The sequence below is a fragment of the Barbus barbus genome, assembly GCF_936440315.1.
Source record: "Barbus barbus genome assembly, chromosome: 36".
NCBI lineage: Eukaryota > Metazoa > Chordata > Actinopteri > Cypriniformes > Cyprinidae > Barbus > Barbus barbus.
The window spans coordinates 17,213,025-17,232,918 of NC_136714.1; the positions used below are offsets into that span (position 1 = coordinate 17,213,025).

General features: G+C 37.8%; 1 protein-coding gene across 2 annotated transcripts in view; it reads left to right on the forward strand.

Annotated features, from left to right (window-relative positions):
* Nucleotides 1-817: 817 nt before the first annotated feature.
* The window catches only part of LOC306855854 (malignant fibrous histiocytoma-amplified sequence 1 homolog), a 41,054-nt gene continuing 21,977 nt past the window's right edge, over nucleotides 818-19,894 (forward strand). Inside the window, exons 1-2 of one of the 2 annotated variants that reach the window (XM_079394775.1) lie at nucleotides 818-4,156; nucleotides 4,448-4,480. In XM_079394775.1, coding sequence (XP_079250901.1) covers nucleotides 1,309-4,156; nucleotides 4,448-4,452 — 2,853 coding nt within the window. In that variant the 5' untranslated portion in view covers nucleotides 818-1,308 and the 3' untranslated portion in view covers nucleotides 4,453-4,480. The remainder of the gene's footprint in view (nucleotides 4,157-4,447; nucleotides 4,481-19,894) is intronic. The other variant, XM_079394774.1, reaches the window with a different exon arrangement.

The following is a 19,894-nucleotide window of genomic DNA, read 5'->3' on the forward strand; positions in this document are numbered from 1 at the left end:
AGCTGAGCATCATGTCCAGTAGATGGCGTCAAATAACATTTTCTATAAATAATCGTAAACACCACAAAGCCCACCACCATCAATAAAGTCAACAAGGAGACAGGCGGGCTAATTGGCATGAATTTGGTTTGTTTCCTTTATGTATTTTGTTTTTCTGTCCAGGTTGTTTGTACAAAGACTAAAGTCCCTTTCATATAATAAGCAAACAGGCTTCAGCGGGTCTTCATGTGATGTTTTGGAAGAAAGCTATTATTTACATAGGCGCACGGTCTTATGATGTTACATAATGTTAGTAATACCGAAACTATAGAAACGAAGTTACTTTCACATCCCATCTTCACCGCACGCGACGCTACTAAAATCATTATTAATATATATATATTTTTATTTATTATGCAATTATGTACATATTAATACAAACATATACAACTCACAACAGTAATAGATTAGAAAATAATAAAAGCAAACGAAAAAGGGTATACAGAGAGAGAGAAAAAAAAAACACACATATATATGTAAATCTTTACCAGGGGAAAAAAGGTTATACATATATTAAATAACCAAATTAAACTTACATAATGCTTCATAGGTCTTTTGAGCTTTTCTGTTTCTAATATTGTGCAAATTAGTACCATATAGTTTAATTTTTTAATAAAATGTTCACAGTTTGGCTTGGCTTTAGCCCATTTCTTTACATGAATATGATACTTTCCAAAATCATTATTAATACCGCTGCTAATACGCGACGCGTGCCTCGTCATCACCCAACTGACCAATCAAGGCTTTTGTTTACGCCAGCGTTGCGTCGCTGGCTGGTAGAGAAGGTGGGGCTTTGACGCAGTCCTGCTCCTGTGAACGTTCACTGCTGGCTGCACGCGCAGAGAATAGGCGAGACACACAAGGCAAGACTACAGCAGCCACCACTGCCCTTCTTTCATTCTAACGCACTGGATATGTCTTAGATTTTTTTCTCTCATGTGGTATCAATGGACGCGCTGACGGAGTCGCCAGCCTCGCGCACTGGACTGATGTGACTTGACGCGCGCGTGTGGTTTTTATCCTGCGGTCGATGGCGCAGATAAAGAGGATGCGTGAAAGAACGCAGCCCAGCCCTGTTTTCCTGAATGCGATTGAACAGAACTGCATATTTTCGGATGAAGATGAAATCGGCTTGTTCTAAATGTTGGTTTCATCTGGATTGCTGTGCGGAGAACCCGAATCGATAAAGCAAGTGAAAGAGGCACTATGCTGCCTAAGTGATTGATCACTGTGCTCAATGAGAACAAGGAGGAGCCCGGCTTCGATACGATGGCTGAGGAGAATAACCTGAAGACAGCTAGATTATGGAGGGATGCTGCTTTGCGCTCCAGAAAGCTGAGGAGCAATCTGAGACAGCTGACCCTCAGCACCAAAAACTGCCAGAAAATCACATTACCTGAGGACATAAAGGAGATTGAGGTCCTCAATCTGGGCAACAACTCCCTTGAAGAGCTTCCAGAGGGACTGGGCTCAACCCTGACCAGGCTTCGCATCCTCATCCTTCGTAGGAACAAGTTTGCAACAGTTCCCACTGCAGTATTTCAACTTAGTCAGCTGGTTGAATTAGATATCAGTCACAACTCTTTGAATCACTTTTCAGAAGATATTGATCTTCTCAAGGGGCTTAAAAAGTTCTGCATCAGTCATAATAAAATCCAATACCTGCCATCTCAGATTGGGACTTTGCAAAGTCTGGAGGAGCTTGACATCAGCTTCAATGAGCTGCGTGATTTCCCCAGGTCATTTTCACAGCTCAGGAAGCTCAGAACGCTTGATGTGGATCATAACAAGCTACAACGTTTCCCTTCTGAAATACTTGCCCTCTCTGATCTGGAGGAGCTTGACTGCTCTGGGAATAAACTAGATGGTCTTCCGGGTAACATCATGATGCTCCAATCTATTAAAATTTTATGGCTCAGCAGCACTCACCTCTCATTTTTGCCTGAAACATTTTGTGAGCTGCAGAACTTGGAGAGCCTGATGCTTGATAATAATTTCCTCACAAGCCTGCCGCAATCGTTTGGGAAACTGCAGAAGCTGAAAATGCTCAATCTCTCCTCAAACTCTTTTGAACATTTTTCTCAGGTTATCATCAAACTCACCAGTTTGGAGGAGTTGTATTTAAGCCGGAATAAACTGACATTCCTCCCTGAGGAGATAGGACAGCTGTGCAATCTTGCTAATTTGTGGTTGGACAATAATAGCATAACGTTTCTCCCAGACTCTATTGTAGAGCTAGGGAAATTGGAGGAGCTGGTTTTACAGGGTAACCAAATCGCCATCCTCCCAGACAATTTCGGAAAACTAGCCAAAGTCAACATCTGGAAGGTGAAGGATAATCCTCTCATTCAGCCTCCGTATGAAGTGTGCATGAAGGGGATCCCTTACATAGCTGCCTATCAGAAGGAGCTTGCACATTCCCAACCTGCTGTAAAACCAAGGCTTAAACTGGTTTTGATGGGCCAGAGAAATGCTGGGAAAACCACACTCAGGCAGTGCATTGTCAACAAACCGTCAGATGCCAAGATGGCCATTGGATGTAGGGGTATTGATGTGACGAACTGGGTAGCGGATGCAGATCGGAGTCTTACATTCATTGTATATGATTTATCTGGTAAGCAGAACTATGATCTTATCAAACCCTTTTTCCTGTCTCCCGGAGCACTTTATGTTTTGGTGGTGAATCTGAAATTGTATACTTCAAAGAGCTTCTACTCCCATGTTGGCGGTCTCCTCCACCTGCTCAGTGCCAAGGTACCACATGCAGTTGTGTGTATTGTAGGCACCCACAGTGACTTATGTGAAGAGGTTGAGATTGAAGAAAAGTGCCTGGATATTCACAGACAGATTTCGCTCCAGGAAAAAACAGACACTGAATGCCTACAGGTGCTTGCCCTGCAGGTTGACGATGCCCTTGAGCAAGGTTACGATGTTCGGACTTCTAGTCCCCATGTTCTGTTTTATGGGGTCATGGATAAAAACTTGCGACGTAAAAAGTCTCAGTTGCAATATATGCTCAACAATCGACTACAAATCCTGTCTCCGGTGATTTGCGTCAGCTGCATGGCGGCTCAAAGAAACATCCAGCATTTGAAAGAGAAGCTCATGTCTGTCGCCGATCACAGGGAGATTTTCCCCAATCTTCACAGAGTCCTGCCAAAGTCATGGCAGATGCTTGAGGAACTGCATTTTAAGCCACAGGATTTATGGCTTTCCTGGTGGGATTCGGCCCGGTTGGGCCTTCAGGCTGGGCTGACGGAGGACCGCCTGCAAAGCGCACTCTCATACCTACACGAGAGCGGTAAACTTTTGTACTTTGAAGACAGCATGACGTTGAAGGAATACGTCTTCCACAATCTACCCCGCTTTATTGCCATCTTGAATGTGTTTTTTCAGAGAGACCTCGCTGCAATGCTTGAGAAACTACAGGCTGAAGGTGATGATGGAGATAGCGCCAGGTCTGTACAGATGCACGGTCACGTGGAGGGGTTTCTGTTTCATGGCTTGCTGCCATCCAATGTTATTCGATTGCTGCTTAAACCCCTGGTCCAGACACAGCAGGACTTGCACCTGATCATGACTCTGCTGGAAAAGATGGGCGTCTGCTACTGTGTCAACAAACCTCGCAGCAAGCCACTTAATGGGGCCACCGTCTGGTATAAGTTTCCCAGTCAGGTCAGCGATGAGGAGCCCCATCCAGAGGCCTCGGCCAGTGGGGGCTCGTCGATCTCTGGTCAGTTCTTCTCGGTTGAGCAGCTGCAGATTGAATACAGGTTTCCTTTCTTTACCCCTCTTGGACTTTTTGCACGGTATAGCGTGCAAATCAACAGCCATGTGGTGCAACGGTCCGATGGAAAGCATCATATCTTTGCCTATCGGGGTAAAGTGCCTGTGATGATGAGTTACCGGCCCTCTCGGAGCAGATTGCAGCCTGAGACCCTCTCCATTTCCAGCCATGCATCCTTGCCAAATATCTGGACAGCTTGGCAAGCCATTATTCCCTTAGTGGAGGAGTTAAATGTTCTTCTGCAGGAATGGCCTGGCCTTCACTACTCTGTGCATGTCCTGTGTTCCAAGTGCCTGAAGAGAGGGTCCCCCAATCCACATTCCTTTCCAGGTTAGTGTTCTAACACTTTCCAGGTCTTGTTTCTAATACAGTTTGTGACCATAATTTCTTATTGCCTCCACATAGCTACATTAATGCTAAGGAATAGTTCACTCAAAAATTTTAATTCCAGATCGTTCCAGACTTGTATGACTTTGTGTCTTCTGCAGAACACAAAAGAGGATATTTTGAAGAATGTTTTAATTGTATTTACCCTTACAATTAAAGTTAGAAGAGCCCAATCAACTTTGGACCTTTTATTGAATGGACAAAACATTTCAGATATTCTTTTTTGTTCCACAGAATAAAGAAATACAGGTTTGGAATGACCTGAGGGTAAGTAAATGATGACAGAATTTACATTTTTTTTCGAGTGAACTATTACTTTAACATAATTTAGAATGGTGTGTTATGATGGAAAACAAGCTGTTAACCAGATACATTCATTCTTTTACAGTTTATGACTAGAGACTTATTAAAATGTTTTAGTTTAACACTGATATGCAGTCATAAATCTATTAGGCATGTATTTCAGAGCAAATAAAAAGTAGCATTAATTCTGCAGTGATGAATAAGGTAATCTTTGCAGTGCTGTCACTATGGAGGCGTATGTCTTGGTTTATTGCCAAGTAAACAATGATACAATAAACGGTGAATCAGCATGAAATGAAGTCATTTTGGGTTGGATCTAGGCTAAACAAAGAATGAGCATGACTGGCCATAACAAGAGAGAGGGGGGTGGTCTCACTGGGTTTGAAGCCACACCTAGAAACACAAATTAGCCTGAGCTGTCTGCCTTACTGCTGAGAACACAGACTCGCACATCCACAGCAGTAGAGAGGGTCACCATAGTAACATCATATGCCTTTCTTCATGGGATGCTGATTAGGTGCAGTAGCCACTGGCATAAATGGTAACTTAGGTTCCGGTATATATTTTTGAAAATCGTAAATAAAAAGAATGTTTTTTTTTATAAATTTAAATATTCTTGGGGGTCTTGTATTCTGTAGTTTTGCACCCTCTAAAACTTACATGGAATAGGTGCCATTATTGTATTGGCATCATGTTCATGTGTCTGTAGACAATTTGAGGTTAGTTACAAAATATTGCATAAAGATGTATAGGTTTGGTTCATCTAGGCCTTGGTGTCTTCTGACTTCATTTATGAAGACCTCACACACCTCCTAAGTTTCTGAAAGTGTAAAATGTTGGTGTGAATTCTTTCTGGCAAATATAGTTATTCTTAGCTTTAAGGAGCTCCCTGAGTGATATGTATGCTGTAATTTGTTGTGTTTATATCCAGTGTTGAAATAGGCACATTTTGAGTGTTATTTTAAAGATTAAGTGGTGCTGGCTTATGTTAGAGACATATCTCATTGAACACACCATGCCCATTTTTGCCAAATATCAAAGACAGCATTTGCTTAAGCTAATGTAATGAGGCTCAGTTTCATGTCATTGTATACTAATGGTTTCACACCTCCTGGAAACGAAACATTTTATTATGACACAAAGTACAATGACTCCATAAAATATGTAGTCACTTAAAGTGTCTGAATGTCATTAAATAAAAGGTCTAACCATTTGAAACTTTTAAAAAATGATGCTAAACCTTTTCTGAGAAATAATTAGAATTTGTTTTTAAAAACTATTTCTGATATTTTTACCTTTTTAATTTTGAACGGTATATCTATTGTTTGATAATTTAAAACCTATCAAATTCATTTTTTTGTGAAACGTTTGTGTTGTGTTTCTGTCAATAAATGCTACTTGATTTTTTTACTATATAATGCAGTGACAGTCATATGTTTTTAAGTGTAGCCTAAGTCCAAATATGTTTTGAGCCCATTGTTTTAAAAATGGTTAATGCATGACCATACTGTCATATTTGTGCATTACATTGTGCGTATTCTCAAAGGACTCAAGTTGATTTAAGTATGATTTAATGTTGCTAATAGAAAAAAAACCTTATTTTTTTTCCTGAAATTAATCGCAATTAATCACAATTAAGAGCTGCCACTGCTGAACGTGACGTGGATCTGACACACGTTTTAATATGAAATGATACATGTTGTTCTTGGTCTTTCAAAGTCTTTCTTTTGCAACATAATAATGTTTCACCTGGAAATTCTGTAAAATAGACCAGACGCTATGGCTCATTAGGTTTACAGTAATGTCTCCTAATGAAAGAATGATGTTTGTGTGATGTTTAAATAGCTGGGCAGGATGTCCTCTTAGGCTTGACAGCTTGTTTCCTGAAGTCACATGATGAGACAGGTTCAGGTGGGGCAATTCCTCACAATAGTTCTTAACAGGAGCTCACAAGATGTAAGGGCCGTGTGCTATGGCAAAGACCTGTTTGGCCTGCTTTTAATGAGTGCATTAGCTTGTAAGTACCCATTGTTATTGAAGGCTGGATTAGTTGAGCTCATTAATGTTAATAGATATTGACTGCAAGTGTTTGTGGTAGGGATGCCAGTCTGTTTCTTTGTTTTACCATATACAGGTCTCTAGAGCTAAGTAAAAACAGAACAACAAGTTTAGCAGCAAGGTATTTTGATCCTACCTTTAGGCATGATATTTTTGGCTCACTTGCATGTTGATTTAGTGTTGAAGCTCCACTCTCTGAAAGACTAAACACAGTGTGATGGTCACAGGCATTTCTCTTTTACTTCGGAGTTCAGAGACCCAAAACCGCTTTGTTTTTGGATTCATCCCGATGTCCAATAGCAGATCAGAGTGTTTTAAACCAATTGAGTCTCATATGCTGAAAACACTCAGCTTTAAAATTTTGTCATTTTTTAAAGAAATTCAACATTTAAATAGATAGATCAGTCTCAGTTCAAGCAGCATGTGAACGGATCTTTTCAAATTGGCTAGTTAAAGCATGAAATAAACATGAATAAACATCAGAAGGTGTTTTATTTAGGTCAATATACACCATTTTTCAAGTTTAAGTCCACCGAAGTTAATCTCCTACTCTCCTGTCTGGTTTGTTTGTTGGACAAAATGCTGGTTTCTGGATTATGATTTGTCAGTTCTCCTGTCAATCAAGCTCCCTGCAAAGGGTCAAATCATTTAATTGAATTTTCGTTGCATCCCTATACTTTTAATGCAATTCTGCATTTTGTTTGGACCTCAATTCAATTGAAATGAAGGACGTTAACTGAAATTTAAAAGGCTTTCTATCTCTATTGTCTAAGAACTTGTTTGGGAGTTCATAATGTGTCAAACTGTAACCTCTCAAACAGCAGACTGGAAAGAAAAGCTGGTGGAAGTGTTTTGCAGGTGATGTTTGTTGATTTGAACATACCTCACTCACTCCTTATTTAGTGAAGGAGAAGTTTGCACATTTGGATGTGCATGTGCACCTTTTTTGAATGTGATAAATGATAACCAAGTCTCTATTAATACAAGGTTCTTAAAATAGCAGATTTGTCCTCCGCATCCTTTTAAGTGCAAAGAAATGAAGTTGAGGAAATTACTTTTGACAGTTGACAGTTGGCTTGCATGGCTTGTTACATCCATTTGGCGTCTTCAGATAGAGTTTGAAAATGAGGAAAAAGCTGGCATAACCTGTTTGTCAGTGAACTCAATTGAGATGACATTAGGTACAGGAGCTCGTCTGACCCATTTAGAAACTGAGCCAACTGATATTTAGTCGTTTGGCTCTTGGACTAGGTGTTAGAAATAAGAGCCCTATGGTTGTTTCCTGAGCTAAATTCAGTCACTGCGCATCAGAGCTGGCCGAAGCACCTGCACTGTCAGCACACTGTCCTTAAGTCGCAAAAGTCTGCCTGTATCAACTGCCATGGACTTGTATATATGACAGTACATATGTTGTTGTTGGTTGAGTGTGTCACTGTGGTGCCAGAAAGTATCCATCCTGTCGGCGGTTGGGGTGGCAAGTCTTTTAGCAGTTTTTCGTAGCAAAACCTTGCCCATCACCTTTTCAAGTGATCTCAGCTTGATGGGAACCTTGCTGGTATTTTTAGATGTTTTGGGCGCCACGTTCCGAGCCAGTGAGAGACTAATGATGGTATTTCTGTACAGCGCAGTTTAAATGAAAGGGTTTTCAATAGTGCATTGTCAGAGTTTGAGTTATAGGCTCACTTTCCCAGATTTGGTGTATTTGATCGTTAGAACATGACATTTGATGTTTGTAGGGTTATATGGATATTAAAATTGATAACTGATAAATGTCTTATTTGATCATTTATTTGTTTTTGTTTTTTTACTAAGCTATTTGTTGTTTTAATTTCTTATTTTACTGGTTATAAATGTTATTTTAATAATAAATCAACATTTATAACTTATTTAAATATTTACGTTTTATAATTATATTAATATTTTAATAAATGTAATTTGATTAACACTTTACAATACGGCTCCATTTGTTTACGTTACTTAACTACATTAGTTAACATGAACTAACAATGAAAAATACTTCTAAAGCATTTATTAGTCTGTTCATATTAATTTCGACCTTTACTAATACATTATTAGAATCCAAAGTTTTATCTGTTAATATTAATTAATGGACCTGCTAACATGAACTAGTTGTGTTTTTATTAATAAACATTTACAAAGATGAATAAACTCTGTAACAAATATTTTTCTCATTGTTAATATTAGTTGATGAATTAATTAACATTAACTAATAAACCTTATTGTAAAGGGTTACCAAATAATGTACTATTTTGTCTAAAAAAATAAAAATAAAGTGAATTTAGGCATTACAACATTATAATGAACAGTATGAAAAATTTTAATTTTAAGATTTGCTATTAACTTTTCAGATATAAATTTAGACTTTATCACAGTTTTATTGTAAATAAGTTACAAGTTATTGTAAATAAAATTCATTTTAAGATTTGCTTGAAATGATATTTAACAGTGTGATTTAAATTGTTTTTGTTTTTTAGATGTAATCTTTTAAATCTTTTTAAATAATATTTTGAATAAATAAAAAAAAAATCACTAAATTCATTTTTAAATGCTACAAGTGATTTTAGGCTATACTACACAATTTAAGAGAGTATAAAAATGGAAGATGTTTTTTTTAAAGATTGATATTAAATATAAGATACAAGAAAAAAAAAGATAATTTTAAGCTTGACCAATAATTAGGTTTTAATTAGTTTTATTTGTCTTTTAAAAATAACTTTTTAAATATAACTTCAACCTATTTGTTGTAATTCAATAAGAACTAAATTTAGAGAGCTATTGTTCATTTAGGGTGCATTCACACTTGGTTCGCTTGCCTGGTCTGAACCAGAGTTCGATTGCTCCCCCCTCCCCCTGCCCCCGCTGGACTGCGTTCATATTATTTTATTTGGGTCCGAACCGCGGTTCGTTTGCGTCATCAAGCCAGAAGCTGTTTACCCCGTTGCTTAGTGACGACGGTGCGGGAGAAGGTGGCAAAATGCATACGATTGTGTCTTATGAATGTACTGCAAATGCTCTAAACTAAAGAACGCTGAAAGCGAACAGAAATGAGACACACAACTTTCTGCTTGCAGCACGTCAGTCACGCTCGTCAGGAAAGTGAGTGAAACACACACACAAACACAAATTTTTATCAAATAATACGGCATTAATAGCGGTTCACTTCTGTGATTTGGTACGATTGTGTTCACATCAGCAGCGAATCGTACCGGAGTTCACTTGAACCATACCACAGACCACCCTTTTTAAGCGGACTCGGGTATGGTTCGCGGGTGTGCACCCGAGGTCGGAAGACAGCGTTCACATCATCCAAACGAGCCGAACTCTGACGTCAGTCGAACCCGGGTGCGCACCAAAAGTGCAAGTGTGAAAGCACCCTTAATTGGCCATGGTAAGAAAATAATCTATTTACAGTTTCTATATGGTTGGGGTTTTTCCCCTTTACATTAGCTGTCTTCATCATGTGGTCTGCTGAAATGCTTTCTCTGTCTGTCTGGGTACGCAGGGTCAGTCTGATTCCTCTCTGAGATGCCCTCCTGCAATCTCTTTAATGGATTTGACAGGATTACCCCATGAGTGAAAGGGAACCTTAAGGACTGGCAATTAAGTCAAGGCAGAGCTTAAGTAATCACATGCAAAACGGTTACAGATAATTGTCAAAGTCTTCGGTGACACGGAGTCATAATGAAATCAGATTTTCCGCCTGTTTTTACGAAACTACCCTCAGGATAAGAACTGTTCCCAGATGACTTATGAAAGTGTTTTACCTCACAGGTGTAACATGTCAGAACCTGTACCAAGATAAAACATTATGTCTTTAGAACAAGAAGGAATAATGTAAGTCATAAAAAACTCAAGATAAGACAGAATTTATGAGATGGATGCGTTAAGATCCAGACGTTGCGGTTGGAACGTATGTGGCGTAGTCAGTCGGGGTCAACAGGAGGTTTGGGTGTTTGCAAGTATAGTTCTGATATGTATAAACCCGTTTCCCTCTATTCTTGCACTGGACCTCCGGAAATTCTGCCTGTGAAAACATTCCGCTGTCAGAATTCTGGGAAATGATGCTGATTTTGAGATTCAGTAATGGTCAGCTGCCGCATCTTTCTTTGTGTTTCTTTTGATTTTTATCTGCTCTCATGATGACTTTAGCTGTATCACAAAGGCAGTTTTATGTCTTCCCATTGAAACTATTGCCAAACTCTGGAAGTTTAGAGCAGGAAAATGAACGGCTGTCTGTAAAATATTATATTTTAAGCACGTTTGAATGATGATTTGACAACTTTTCATTGTTCTATATGCTCAATTTTTTATGCATTGTATTTAGGTCACATCTCACAGGCGGGAAAGATGGCTATCATATCTAAAAGTGGAACAGGAAACCTGGGGGTGGTTTTGCAGTAATGGATTGGCTCAAATATCAGTCTCACTTGAGAGTGAAAGTGATGCGTCTCTCATTTCACGTTTTGTGCGATTCTGTGCAGCTAATGATCTCAGATGTCTGTGTTTCATGGCAGTATTGCTGTAATTTTGTTTAAAATGGCTGGTTACGACAATCTCAGGCTGCCATTCTGGCTCAGGAAGAGTCTGTGAGCTGTGTGTTTGACCTATCGCCCCCCCATCTGTATGATTTTATGTTTGTTTTGCATGTCTCAGTCTGAAACCCTGTATTCCCGAGCACCGGAATAATCTCATGCTGTCAATCCTGTTATTACATTGTAAGCCTGCAGAATTATCCATGTGACCTGTGCAGGGCTGGATGAGTAGAAATACATGTGCCTTCTCTTTTAATGTTGTCATCACATGAGTCGCATCAGCAGATTCATCTGTGTCAGACATCAGGGGTTGAGTTGATAGAAATAAAATCCTCACTCTGCTGATTTTTCAGGACATTTTAGTGCTCAGAGTATTAGGAAACATGGAGAATATTGGTGCTTTTGCTTGATATATTTAGGGAGTGCCCGATTTTATGCACATGATAAGTCTTGAATAATGGAATTGTTAATGATTGTTCCTCATAAAAACATTTATTGAAACTTTAGATCCATGAAAGGTGCAATGTGCATCTAATAAACCAAGCCAGGCAAGAAAATGATCATTGCCATTAGAGATGAGAAGTACATTAGAGAATAATTTGTAACCATATTTGTTCAAACTAGTAGGGGTGGGCGATATGGAAAAAAATATAATATGATTTTTTTTAGAAATATCACTATTCACGATTTTATCACGATTCTTTGTCATGTTGGTTTTACTATTTTGGTTTTACAAGTTGTCTGAGCATTACAGCCAAACTAGAAAGACAAAGCCTTTCAAGGCAAAAAAAGACATGGTAGATATTTTAGCCAAAGTGGACGAAGATAAAAAATCTTTGTCATTTATTTTATCTTTCTTATTAAAAAATAAGAACAAAGATACATTACAAATGCACATAAAATACAAATAAAACAAACAGTGCTTTATTTTCAGGTACAATAGGTGTATTTAGCAGAGCATTCAATGAAATTGAATGAACAAATATAAAAACTTTAACTGTATTAATGTTTTTCAGTTAAGAATAGTGAGTGATTTTTCTCTTTGCGTTTAGTTGTTTTGTTAACGTTAAATGAATAGTTCCCCCAAAAATAAATATTCTGTCATCTGTCAATCCTGTCATAATGTTTTATTTTTATACCATCATTTACTCAAAAGTTGTTTTAAACCTGAATGAGTTTCTTTCTTCTGCTGAACATAAATGCTATTTTGAAGAAGGTGGAAAACCAAACAGTTGCTGGTCCTCAGTGACTTCCACAGGATTTTTCTTTCCTGCTATCAAATTCAATGTTACCAGCATTCTTCAAAATATCTTATTTTGGGTTCAGCACAAGAAATTAATAGATGTTTGAAATTAAATGTTAGGGTGAACTATCCCTTAAATGACAGTCGACAGCATGTTCAGTGTCCTGTCCCTTTAAGACCTGCACGCATCTAATATACAGGCACGCATCCGTTTCTATTTACTTTAATTTTAGAGATAACCAACTGAGATAAGTTAGTTGAGTAATCAGGTGCTGTTAGACAGGCTTTTTAGTGTGCGTGCTTCAGGTGTATGAGCTCAGAAAAAGCGCACATCAGACCAGCGCGTGAATTAAACATTTAACCAGCAAGGCTTGCGTGCAAATGTCCTGTCAGAGTAACTCTATCGCTGTATGTTATGTTGTACAGTATATAGAGACGGAGGCACCAGAACTGTAACTGATAGAATATGTTCTGTAGCACGATACTACGATGTTTCTTCAAAAGCAGATCGTGGAGACATTTTTATCGTCCACGATCAAAAATCGTCATATCGCACACCTCTACCAGCTAGGGATATAACGATTAATTGTGAGATGAAAATCGATTCAAATATTTGACGATTCAAAGCGGTTGAGATGTTGAACAAATCACGATTCATTTAGGAGTTGGAGTTTATATGAATGTATGTCTGAAGGGAACTTACTGTCTTTAGAAACGTTTAGGTGGTATTTTTTCTTTTCATCTTGCCTCTGTATAACGCATATTGAAGTTCATAAGTGCAGCACTGCTTCATTTACAGCGGAAACCAAGAAAACGCTTTAAGCTCCACCTGCTAGCAGAAAGTGAATCTGCGTCTCATTCAGCTCGTCTGCTGTTTCTATTTAATGCAGATATTTTTTTTTTTATGTATAGTTTCACAAAACTGAAGTCAGACCATTCTGTTTTTGCTTCAAATTTCGAAATTATACAATCTAATTTAGAACTGCTCATGTTGCATGTATGCAGCATCTTTGTTTGAATCGTGATTAAAATGCAGTGGTTGCTTCTAATTTTAAATGGAAAGAGCACAGACAAAGCCTTATTTTGTTTATATGAGAGATTTCTTTTATTTGTGTTACTTATTTGATTTGGGGTTTGTTTTAAAATTTCAATTAAGTTTTGTTATTTACATTTACATTAAATTTACATTTTGTGTTATTAGCAGATGCTTTTATACAAAGCGACTTACAAATGAGGACAATAGAAGCAATTAAAACCAACAAAAGAGCAATAATATCCAAGTGCTATATCAATATATTATTATAGTGTTCTATTTCAATTTCACAAAGAAACGTGCTGCATTTTGTCCAAGTAATAATAAAAGGACACATTTAATTTAGAATTTAAAGTCTTAAATCTCATTTTGTAAAAAAAAAATCATGAATCAAATCGTGAGTTGAGTGAATCGTTACATCCCTATTACCAACAGATAATTTTATATATTTTTTATTTTTATTGATCAGCATTAATTGTGCATTCTAACTTTTTGCATTTAGATAGCTTTTGTCAGTCTAACACTCAAAGTTAATCTGTAAAACACTAATAATTTAAAAACACTATTAAAAGTAGTAAATCACATAGGACTGATTATCCATTTTTCATACTTATAATTTTGTGATATGTATAATTGTTTTTTAATTGTTTTATAATTGTTGTTAACGACTTTTAGTGCGTTATTTCTTATTTATTTGGACAATTTTTTATGCAAACTGTAATATGTCGCTATATGTACATATTATATAACATTATTTTAGTTTTTAAGTTTTTTATTATTATTTTAAATTTATTTAGACAAAGTAGTTTAGAATTTTGGCTATTTATCAGTTATCAACCATAAAATAAAAAACAATTATCTGCTTATCAGCATCAACCAGAATTTTAATATTGGTGCATTCCTTATTATCGTGCTTTTTGCACATATACTATAGAAATTCGAAAATATTTTAAAATATGTAGCATGTTAATACCATGGTCTTCTTTGAAATACTGTAACTTGAAAATACCATGGCATATGAATATGGTTATCATAAAGTGCCATGAAATGTGTCAAAGTACGAAATATATCAAAGTATTATCATCTTTAATTAAAATGAATGACGAACTATCATGTTTCTTATGTTTAGAGATACCTTCCGTCTCTAATATCCATCAAATTTTTTTTTCTGATATGGTCACATTTTCATTATATAGTAGACGTATGCTTGGTGCAAGTTAGCATGGCACTGTGATAGTGGCGAAAGCCTTGACAAGATTAAAATATGTTCAAATGCGCTATCAGCGTTCACACTGTGTAAGCAGGATTAGATAGCAGCTATCACCCGCGTCTTTTTTCCCCATCTCCGTTTCAGTGCTGTACGTGCTCTATGCTAGTCAGATATTTACATGTTTCTTTTAGCCTCAGCTTATTTTAGCCCTGATCGTATCTTTGCCTGCAGGCCTCATCAGATTCTGCTCTGCATCTGTTGAAATGGCACTGCAACCTGCATACTTCACCAAAAAATATACCTTCTCAGTGTGTACTAGTCAGAAAACAGCATTTATTGTGACTCCAATCTTATTGATTTGTGCAATTGTGCATAGCTTAGTTTCTCACGTGGTATTAATGTAGCACGCTTCATTTGTTGATTGCATAACGGCTGTGCTGCCAGCTGCAGCGTGTTGTAAGTGGACAGATCTGTCCGTACGGATGAAGTTCTCCAGCCGTGACCTTTGGCAGGAAAAGCAGCATGAACTTCCTCCAAAGGGAGAGATGCTGCTATTACTGGAAGCTAGCGTTCAAGGCTGTTCTGTGGTCAAGAAAGATCTTGTGCATGATCATTTTTGTTTTGACACTTTGTTGAATTCTGTGGAAAAGGATGTTTTAAAATGTATTTGTCAGTCATTTTTAAAGCAACTTTTGGTGTACATTAATAAATTAATTACAACAGAAGTTAATGTTTAGTGAGGCGTTTAAAAAATAAGGAAATTAAGACTTGGAAGATAATACCTTAAGACATTTATAATGTTAAGTATTGTTATTTCGAATAAATGCTGTCACTTTGGATTTTTTATTCATAAAAGATTCCTGAAAAACAAATTTTAAGCAACACAATCTTTTTCTACATTTATATCAATAAGAAATGTTTCTAAAGCACTAAATCTGCATAATAGAATGATTTCTGTGAAAAATCATGTGACGATAAACTAGGGGTGTGCGATATACCGATTTTTGATCGTGGACGATAAATCGTATAATGTCCACGATATATAGTAGTATCGTGCTACAGAACATATTCTATCAGTTACAGTTCTGGCGTCGCCGTCTCTATATACTGTACAACACAACATATATCAGTAGGGTTACTCTGACAGGACACGGCACTTATTCGCGATCGCAAAAGTACTTTATTTGCACACAAGCCTTGCTGGTTAAATGTTTAATTCACGCGCTGGTCTGACGTGCGCTTTTTCTGAGCGCATACACCTGAAGCACGCACACTAAAAAGCCTGTCTAACAGCGCCTGATTACTCAACTAACTTATCTTTTGCGCTAATACTGTCAAAACACACAAGGTTTACATACAGCCTCTTTGCCGTGTGCTGCAGATATAATTAGGTGTTTGCCCTCTTCCAGTACCTATGTTTAATTCAAATCCACTCATAGTGCTGAGAGTTATATATAAATGAATTTCTAGTTTAACAGGTGCTACTGGCATAGCATCATATTTGAGAATGAGAACCCAAAATACAGTCTTAGTCCTAGATTCACTTCATGGAATTCAATCATATTTCTGTTTTATATTTTTTCAGCTTTATTTCAATGAGTGAAAATGATTTTCAGTAGTTTTAGGGGGTAAAAAAAAAAACTGTGTGTTCCTGTGTTTTATAGGGCCGTATGATTTCCGTGATGTGGAAAACATGGACAAACAGAATAAAAGTTACTGTATGATGCGGAATGTCATGGAATTTGAAAGTAGGCCAGTACACTTAAATCAAAACGTAATGTGGGCTAGTGTCTGTGAAAATTATCCGCAAAAATACCATTTAAATATGAATCCTGTATGAGTGTGTGAATGAATGGTGCAGATTGGTGCGGTTTCATTTACTACACATACTGAAGCGTGTGTGACGCTCGTGGTGTTTTCGTCCTCTGCCGCCTCAATATATGAGTACATGAACATATAAGCATCATCTCTAGAACTCTGAGAGTCATTTCATGAGCATTTTTACTGTTTCTTTTCAGTAAAGCTGCAGTCATATCATAAACAAAAAGAAACCTAAAGTAAAGTAAAAGTTTGGTTTAACTTGAAGAAAACATGACAGAAAAATTAATGTAATTATAATTACAGAAAATTAATGGAAAACTGAATTTTGTAAAAATAAAACTGAATTTAAAAAAATAAAATAAAACGCATCTCATAGGGCGTTAAAATGTTAAACTTATGTAACGGGTTCTTCGGACTCACTAGCCAATATTAATATGTCATAAATATTAGCTATAATAAATTAAATAAATAACTATGGAATTAAACAGTTTAGGCTAGTTAGATCCCAGAAGTCTAAATTCGGCTACAGGAGCTGGTAGTCAGTAATAACACAGAAACATGAATTTAAATTTAGTACAGGTACCATGTATTGAAAGTGATTAAACAAGATATTTACAGACAAAAAATAATGAAAATAAAAAGGAAAAATAAAGAAACCAAAATATTTACAGACTACAATTGAACCAGTTATAATTAAGTGCACTTTGTGGTTATTGTTCAAACAAAATATGACAATAGAAATTACAACAAATACACACAAAAAACAAAAAAAGAAAACTGTCCCATCGATGTTTGACTTCTTCAAGACTCACGCAACAAACCACAAAAGGTTTATGAGAGTTTGTACCGATAAATCCATAGGTTATTGTTCGTTAAGAGGAAAAAGATGTGCGTGTGGGATTGAAGCACTAGTCTGTGGAGAAGTGTATGTGGGACCCAGGCTGCGGACAACCTTCCTACCAGACCAGTAGGCCGACTGTTCAGTGAATGCTGCACAGATGGTAGACTCCCAGCCGTAATAGTTCAGCTCGCCATCATTCATCCCCAAACAAAGAAAAAAACCTGGCCTGTAAAGCAACAACAGGACCAGTAAATAAGGCTAAATTGGAACTAAAATTACATTAACCTTTAGCTAATTCCACACTCAAATACCATTTCCTTGTGTACCCAATTCTAAATCATTACAGAATCATCAAATAAATGTATAAACTACAATTAATAAACATTACATACTTGACAACAGTACTATAATCTGATTTCCTTAGTGCATGTAAACATACTTGGTACAAACCCATTTGTAACCCAGAAATAACAGACTTTACAACAGTATAAATCAAAACCCTTTTTGTTAAACAGCCAAATGCCAATGCTAAAACTAATGTTAATGTTCAACGCCGCTAGCTTAACATATCAGCCTCCAGCATATAGCTAATTCATTCAATTTACTCACCAGTTCATCTATGTAAACATAACTTGATGGCGGCGACAGATTCCCTTCAGCCAGTAAGTGGTTCTAAAAAGTTACAATGATAAGCTTAACCTAAAAGCATGAATCAAGCACTAGAGTGACTAGTCTGTAAAACACAAACCTGTCCACAGCTGTCGATCGGCTTCCCCACACTTCTGAATGAGGAAGACGCCGCAGCCCTGTTAAACACTCGTGCTAAGCATAATCACGTGACTCGAATTACATGAGGTCGCAGGGCACACATTCCGCATGGGGAATTTAAAGGGACAGGGACGGCAAAACCAACATACAACCATTTAATATATATTGATAGATTTTAACCTGGGTTACACCCTCCCCCCTTAAACCCATGCACGTCCCGTTGCAGGTTAAACCACGTGAATAACTGAACTGGTGGTAGACACAGGATTTAAAATGTCTGATATACTGTGTAAAAGAGTTTGAACCACAGATATCAGAGAATTACCAAGCGAACTGTACTGCAACCTTTTAGGCGGTAATCGTTGACGCACAGAACGCCTTGGACCGGGTTCTAGTTCTACAGAATCAGGGTTTACATCAAAGTTTAAGGGTTCAAAGACACTAGAGACTAACGTCTCAGGATCGACAGACTCTTCAGCGTCGGCTTCAGACTCAGGTAGGTGTTCAGGTAAATCAACTTCAACATGTGCTACCGATTCTTCAGCTTCAGGTAAGTCAACTTCAACATGTGCTACCGATTCTTCAGCTTCAGGTAAGTGGTCAGGTGTTACAAGTAATGTCTCGTCTTCAGGTAAGTGCTCACTCTCCAACCCTTCATCAACAATGGCCGGTTCACTCGCAGATATCATTGGTGGAAGAAAATAGTCATTGGCAACACTTGGGGATGAAGCCTTTTTGTAAAGCTTCTCTACAGTGAACTTTATTGGACTTAGGTCCAGACCGAAAACTGTTGGTTCAGGTGGAGAGTCTTCCTCTTCAGAGACAGGAAGAATCTCGCACTGCTGCCGCGTTCTTGGCCTTGAGACTGGACTGGCCTCAATGGACGGCTCTTCAACAGCAGGGAGGAAACCACATGGTAAAAGAAGATCTCTGTGAAGAGTACGTTTAGGACCATTACAACGCTCTGGCTTCACTGTATAGACTGGTAAATCTCCAGCTTGATCCACGACAACGTAGATGTCCTGCTCCCACTTATCACTGAGCTTGTGTTTACCTGTCAATCGAACACTGCGCACAAGCACTCGGTCTCCAGGCTCCAACTGTGAAGGAATGACTCTTTGATCAAAGCGGACCTTGTTTTTTTCAGATGCTTTAGTGGCGTTCTTTAAGGCAATGTCGTAGCTTTCCTTCAACCGGGACTTCAGATTTTGGACATACTGTGAATGAGGTTGATGTTTTTCCCCATTCAACGGTAACCCAAAAGCCAGGTCGACCGGAAGACGAGGAGAACGTCCAAACATTAGTTCGTATGGGGTGTATCCTGTGGTTTCGTTCCTTGTACAATTGTAGGCATGTACCAAGGGTTTGACAAAATCTTTCCATTTTGTTTTCTGTTTTGCTTCCAGAGTCCCCAACATGTTGAGCAAAGTGCGATTGAATCTTTCTACCGGATTTCCTCGCGGATGGTATGGTGTAGTCCGACATTTCTTGATTCCAGCCACTTCACATAATTCCTTAATCAGTTTGGACTCAAAGTCCCTCCCTTGATCTGTATGTAGTCTTTCTGGTATCCCATAATAAACTATAAAATTGTCCCACAGACATTTGGCCACTGTCCTAGCCTTCTGATTAGAGGTTGGAAAGGCTAAGGCGAATTTGGTGAAGTGGTCTGTTAACACGAGGATGTCTTTAGTGTTGCTAGAGTCTGGCTCAAGGCTAAGAAAATCCATGCAGATAAGTTCAAGTGGTCTGGAAGTTTGAATACTAATAAGAGCAGCAGCTCTCTCAGGAAGAGCTTTTCGACGAATACACCGTCCACAAGTCTTTATTTTATGCTCTACATCAGCAGAC